The following is a 6,654-nucleotide window of genomic DNA, read 5'->3' as shown; positions in this document are numbered from 1 at the left end:
TATTTAAATAAGAGCATGAATCGAGTCTATATTCACAGAGTTGAATGTGACGTACGTGCAGCTCAAGTACAATCTCATAACTCTGTTTTATAATAAATAATTATAATTGTGCAGTAACGATCCTGCATAATATATTTATTTACCTTAGGTAGAATGTAATATGATACTCCATTCTCAAAAAATTCAAGATAAGTATTGTAAAGGCCCTCCTTCGATGCAAGAAAGGATGATTTCATTTTTTGATAATATGTAAATGCATTTTTAAGTGCGCTATAGGTAAGATGATGATTGAAGATATTATGTAGTCAGTATAGGCATTAACCGTATAGGTATATATAAGTTATAGCAGCAACAAATGCTAATAAGTAACACAGCAGACCAAAAATAATGCCTGAGAAACGAAGGTGGCTCTATTATAGAGAGAAAGAAAAGAAAAGGCATGAACTATACATAGACATGTATTTTGTATGTAAGTTGTACATACATTCTATGTATAAATGTAGGTATTCCTTCTAGCTTTTTCGTATGAAGCTCCTTCTCTCCTTTGATCATCATTCTACCTGTTGGACAAGTATTTTCTGACTATAATAATTAAACGTGTGTTGAATCGGTAGAACCTGCCGGCGAGTTCTAAGAAGAAGAAGAAGCAGAAGAGCAGGAGGGATTGAGGGAGAAAACCCACTTGGATCGCTGAGTGTAGCAGCAAGTGAAGAATTTTAATCTATTACCTATTTTATTTAAATAAATATTCTCTAGATAATATATTTTAAGTTGTATTAGTTCCATTATAATTGGGAAAGACTTGCAGTTTTGGGGACTTGGACCTATGTGTGTGTGTGTGTGTGTGGTGCACTTGTGAACATGATGATTTGTGACTTATTATTATTACTTTCTCGTCAAGAAATCCCGTTTACTGCTCATGATCTCTCTTCCTTGGAGCCTCATTTTTGAGTCAGAAAGTATGAGTTTCATTCTATTATAAAAAAGATCAATATCTACTGTTTTGGCCAATCCATTCACCATTAGATCGACTGTCTGTAAGTAAATTTTGTACACATATGTAGGACCACTTTGTGCTTGAACCGGATATTTAGTGAGAAGAAAGGGAGTCGCATAGATTAGTCATAATATTTATTACTAATGGGAATGTTCACTTTGCTAGAATTGATCACTCATCAATCTGATCAGAGTCTTATCAGAGATTTATTAACTAATATACATATTATAACTCTAATCATTAGTTTATTTTTTTGCATTTACTTAATATTTGTAGCTTTTATTATGTATCAATATACATCTGTGCATTAATAGATAGTTAAGTCATTGTTTGAAGGGTAATATATCATATATAGAAATTGTGTTACTTGGGGGATGACTTTCCTCTAAACTTCCAAATATAATTTATAAGTCAATGTTATTATCTTTAGATTCCATTCCTTCTAAATGTTTTATCAGAAAATAAGCTTATGCTACCTACTAAACAAAGGTCATATGTTGTAACTTCCTAAATAAAAGTATACCTCTATTCTGAATTATACGAATGTACAATATTGTTAATGTAGGAATTAACAGTTTTAAAAATTGTGTCATGTCTAATTAAACGTAGTAGATGATTATAAATGTACAGAGAATTATGATGGATCACGAGAAATATACCTAATACTATGTTTTTATCTTAAAAAATGAAGTAGGTACTATGTTACATACATAGTAAATCAATGAAAATTATTTCTAGTCCTCCCCAAACATCGAGGTGTAATATGATATCCCAGTTATTTTAATTAATATCGCTTAGATTTTCATTTGGCAAGAAAAAGATTTTATTATGTTATACTTAAGGTGTTTATAAATTGTCGGATCATGTTGACAGTAAAACTAATGTCAAAATATTGTATTTTTTTAACATTCTAGTTATACATATAAAGAAATGGGCTGTGTTCAAAGTAGCCAGACACGAAGATCCGCGCGAGCTAAACAGGCTCGTCGTCAAAAACTCTACGAACAACATAATTTCCATCCCAAACCACAAAAAATAAATTCTTCAGTCAAAAGCAACGATGATTGTAACTCTGCTCAATCCCCAATGGAAGAAGGTAGTAACACGATAACGACGGCCCATAAGAACAATTTATCGTCTCCATCCTCTTCATCAGCAACCCCAGTCACAAATACCAACTCTGGTAATAATGAGGAAATTCAATTTCGTAGGCAACATTTCGATCGGAATTCCATGTTAAGACATTCCAAGAAGCGTCGAAAGTCATCTGCTTCTGCATCACCAAATGTAACCATCAACAATAAATCGATGACGTCAGTAACTGCTACTCCTAATCGATTAAAACCTATGGACTCCTACGAATTGAAGAAAGCTTTACGCTCTCCATCCCCACCTCCATCCTCTTCTCGTCCCACTTCATCATCATTAACTAATTTTGCTCATGAAAACAGAGCTACTGCATCACTGTCTTCCTCAAAAAATGATGAAAACAAGCCAAGGATGCCAAATTCTACGTCACCTGAACACTTACAGAGGCAAAACTCTGGAAGGCTTATTTAACAACTACAATTATTATCTTTTACTTATAAATCATTTTCGCTTATATTCATGCATATTTAAATATCAGAAAAAAGTATTTTTGTCTTTTCTTTCTTAGCGCAAAAGGCATTAAAAAATATTTTTTGATTAATCCAACTTGTTCTATACATACATACTATATCCTTAAAAGAAATTTCAACTTAAGATAAAAATATGTACTTTTGAAAGTATGTTTTTCATAATTATCTGTTTTAATGTTGCTGGCTTAAAGGTGAGTTGTCATGCTACCTCTAACTTTCCCTAATTAGATTATGTTATTCCACCATTCTACAAGGAACTTCGTGATGATTTAGTAATTAAGGTAATAGTCATTGATACAACCTGTAGTATTGCCGCCTTTTATTAATAAGTATGTATCTATACAAAAACTATTTTTGTCTTTGCAAAAAAAAAAAAAAATACGCCAATTATTTCAATTTAGTATTATGGAATTATATTAATAAATTTGCTGTTCAATCTTATGAGTTCGCGTACTATAACAGAGTATAAATTTTACATAGTTTATTCAATAATGTAATCATACAGATTTTAATGTTGCAAACTGTTGCATTAATAATAAAAATATTTTATATGGAAAATACATAGATCTAAAATGATAGCCATCAAAATTCAAACTTTCAATAATGCATGCACTAATAAAGAATTTGTACGTAGTAATGTAAGGAATTATAGTCCCTCGTAGCGGATAATGAAAATAATAATCTTCTCAAGTCGCATTAAAGAAATCTTTTAAATTAACAACTAAAATATCGAATTCAATTAAACTCTTCGTTAATTGATTTGTCTCGATTATAAACAGTAGTATCATCCTTTAGACTCAATATATTTTTCTCTATCTCGATTTCTATTCCTGTGTTTTTAGACTTTGATATCGTGGACTCCTTAAAAGAAGATTTAAAATCTAAATTCGAATCGAAAGGACTCTGGCGAAGTTCATAATCCTCAAAGTGAAACGTGGGTGGAGCTCGTGAGTTATGTTTATTTAAAGACATTTTTTTTATTTTAAAAGATAAGTTATTTATCATATTAATCAGCTCTGAACTCTCTTCAAAGTCTTTCAAATCTATAAAATCAATCTGTCATAAGAAAAGAAGTTACTTTAGTCGTCAGTAGATATAGAAAATAAATATTAAAATACTTACATTATAACTAAGGATATTACACGACAACTTTGAGAGGAGGTGTAAACTAGATGACCTTTGTATATGGCAAACAAAGTCCTTCATTTGACGAGGTATTGCAAAATGTAGTATTTTAGGAATGTCTTTGGGTACAAGAGAAGAGATAGATGAGGGTTCTGAATATGGAAACTCGATTTTAGACACTCTATTAGCATTAATCTAAAAAAAAACATTCAATAAATTAAGAAATGAAATTGTGAATAATATATCAATATCATTTTACCATTTTACTAAGATATTTAGTTAACATTAATGTCTGATTGTCTGACAAATTCTCGTAGAGAGTCGATGATGTATCCATGGGTGGTGATGCCACGAAGACAAGATAGTCCTTTGTGAAATTAATATTCTCGATTACTTCCATAGCCCATCTCCATGGATCATGATTTTTTTGACTCGTAATCCCAGTTTTGGGATCCATTGCATAAAATATTTTGTCAATCCCCGATTGAGCCTGGTTTACCAAATATGAAAAAAAAAAAAGATAAATATTTTATTATTTAGAATAGTTATAAAGATTTGCTATTACTTTTAAATATCTAGATAGATGCAAAATGATCTCAGAATGTTCAGGATGATTAACATCACTTATTATGTATACATCACAAGCATCCTCTTTGTCTTTTCTTAATAAATCGTTGGATAATGAAGAGTACTTATCCTTCATATGGAAGAACTTCCCCATTATACAAAGCAGTGTTATTCCCAACGCAATAACGACAAAAGAAATAAAAATAATTGTAACATATAGAGTAGATGAATGGTTAACTCTAAACTGAGCTATTTGTATCCACTTATTTTCTTCACTCTTAGAAGCGTGAGTCGAGACGACAATTTTATAGAATCCTCCACGGGGCTTTGGAAAACGAATTCCCTTAGTATGGGACGAGTATGCATACTCATTAATTAACTCCTCATAGGGCATCAAAAATATGCCAACGTTCACAACTTTCTCGGAAGATAGGAGTGAAATTTCAAAATTGTCCTCTAGTAATTTTCGTTGAACTAAAATAATAGACGAAGAATACTTCTTTATTTCTTCCACTGAAGGCATAGTAAAAAGATAGGAGCCACATTTCTCAATAGAGTTACTTGTAAGACACATATCAAATTGATACGTAGTTCCAGCAGTATTTATGAGCTGATGGTTTCCAAGGACGTAAAACCCTGCTTCACAATCATAACTCAAGAAAAGTTGCGACTCAACCTTATTTTCAAATATCAAAGTAGAGTTTCTCTCAATGTCAACGCATCTTGGATTAGAATCTCCACCTGGAAATGAATAGACAAAATATTTAATTGGATATCGTAGCATTTAAAAAAAAAGGATTATTGAATCCGGAGAATCATAATTTAAATACGTGTTGATTAAATTGTTAGATTTGAATATTTAATTAGAAACAGATTGCAATACTTGAACGGACGATTGTTATTCCATTTGTACGCAATTTATTAAATATTAACAAAGACACTGTCCACGTGTATTCTCATTATTCATCAGGAAAGTACATTTCATTATTTATAGAGACTTAGAGAAGTACTTAATGCAGGATTAGGAGAGCATATCTCAATTCTATGAGTAATTATAATTCTATCACTGAATTACTAATATATAGCTACAGAATCACATAAAATAATAATTTTATGTATTATTAAATTATATTACATATTCTAATGGGATCATCATTCGTATCACTGAGAATTGCTTAAGAATCTAACAAAAAGATTACCCAAATTCATGAAACGAAATCGAAGTCTATCCCATTTAGCAATATAATTAACGAGAAGATCCAGTGCAGGATAATATTGATGATTATAAGGTGCGTAAATATATGACTTTAATTGAAAAATATCCCGATCCAGAGATAGATCCGAAGAATATGATTCCGTTTTACATATATGAGGATCAATAGAGTCTTTTTTTGAGTCTTTCTTGACTAAACAATCGTGAGGATGGGACAAATCCGAGAGAATACAACTAGATTGTGAAGTACAACTATTCGAATATCGACAACATCTTCGGTTTCTTTCAGCTACGGAACCTGGTTTAAAAAAAAAAGGGAATTTTAAATCATAAATAACTATTAAAAGAATTTAAATTTAAAAAATAAAGTACCTGATACAAAAGCAATTAAAATGTAGAATAAATATACGAATTCCATAATGAATGATTTCAGATTTAGAACGAAATTGAATTATCCTTATTAACAATTGAAATAGGGTTGTAATTGTAGACTAATTAGGAAAACCACTTTATGATAAGGGATAGAATAGAAATATCTCAAAGGAATCCCGCATTTCCCAACGCATATTTATTGAGAAACTTACTAATGATAAATATAAAATAACATAGTTACTACATTATTATCTATGTAGAACTGTTGTTGCATATATCTAGCTATTATAAGCAGCTGTTGGGAAGAGATATGTCAATTAATTCTATCAATAATAAAGAGAGAATAAGAAACGCCACGAAACCTTTTACATTCAAACTACTTCATGGGAAAAAAGACAAAGAAATAAAATGATGTAGCACTTTTTTGTGAAAATAGTTCGTGTGATAAACTTTACTCATCAAATTAATTACTTCTAAAACAATGATCTCATTTAATGGAAGTATCATTCATTGCGCATATGCCCTTTAACATGCAAATATGTTACTTCATCATCCATTGGCTCAAATACACATCCGCTGCTCTCGATCTTGTATGGAATCATTGTATACTTCTATAATAACTGAGAATATGCTTAATCAAGATGAATAATACTGGAATATAACAGTCAGTGAGGAACAAAGAGACTTATCATCCTTCATCTGCAGCTCTTCCATTGAAACTCATTCCTAATTCTACTTTATTTCGTCTCTTAATATTCTTA

The 6,654-nt window shown here is 30.8% G+C and overlaps 2 protein-coding genes across 5 annotated transcripts; one reads left to right on the top strand and one right to left on the bottom strand.

The window, feature by feature from the left end:
- Nucleotides 1-477: 477 nt before the first annotated feature.
- LOC121114219 (uncharacterized) lies at nucleotides 478-3,204 on the top strand. 4 transcript variants are annotated; one of them, XM_040708126.2, is made up of 2 exons: nucleotides 478-706; nucleotides 1,912-3,204. In XM_040708126.2, the coding sequence occupies exon 2, from the start codon at nucleotides 1,928-1,930 to the stop codon at nucleotides 2,555-2,557; it is 630 nt and encodes a 209-aa protein (XP_040564060.1). In that variant the 5' UTR covers nucleotides 478-706; nucleotides 1,912-1,927; the 3' UTR covers nucleotides 2,558-3,204. The 4 variants fall into 4 exon arrangements, with proteins under 4 accessions (XP_040564060.1, XP_040564042.1, XP_040564051.1 ...); XM_040708108.2 differs by having other exon boundaries at nucleotides 494-1,037; XM_040708117.2 differs by having other exon boundaries at nucleotides 654-959.
- On the bottom strand, nucleotides 3,083-6,201 carry LOC121114211 (uncharacterized). Its single transcript, XM_040708096.2, has 6 exons — nucleotides 5,894-6,201; nucleotides 5,508-5,819; nucleotides 4,307-5,049; nucleotides 4,001-4,231; nucleotides 3,739-3,936; nucleotides 3,083-3,672 (listed from the first exon to the last, which is right to left on the bottom strand). The coding sequence occupies exons 1-6, from the start codon at nucleotides 5,937-5,939 to the stop codon at nucleotides 3,352-3,354; spliced, it is 1,851 nt and encodes a 616-aa protein (XP_040564030.1). The 5' UTR covers nucleotides 5,940-6,201; the 3' UTR covers nucleotides 3,083-3,351.
- Between the last annotated feature and the right edge of the window lie 453 nt (nucleotides 6,202-6,654).

This window comes from Lepeophtheirus salmonis, chromosome 1, assembly GCF_016086655.4.
Source record: "Lepeophtheirus salmonis chromosome 1, UVic_Lsal_1.4, whole genome shotgun sequence".
NCBI classification, from domain to species: domain Eukaryota; kingdom Metazoa; phylum Arthropoda; class Copepoda; order Siphonostomatoida; family Caligidae; genus Lepeophtheirus; species Lepeophtheirus salmonis.
This window is presented reverse-complemented; position numbering and strand designations above follow the sequence as displayed.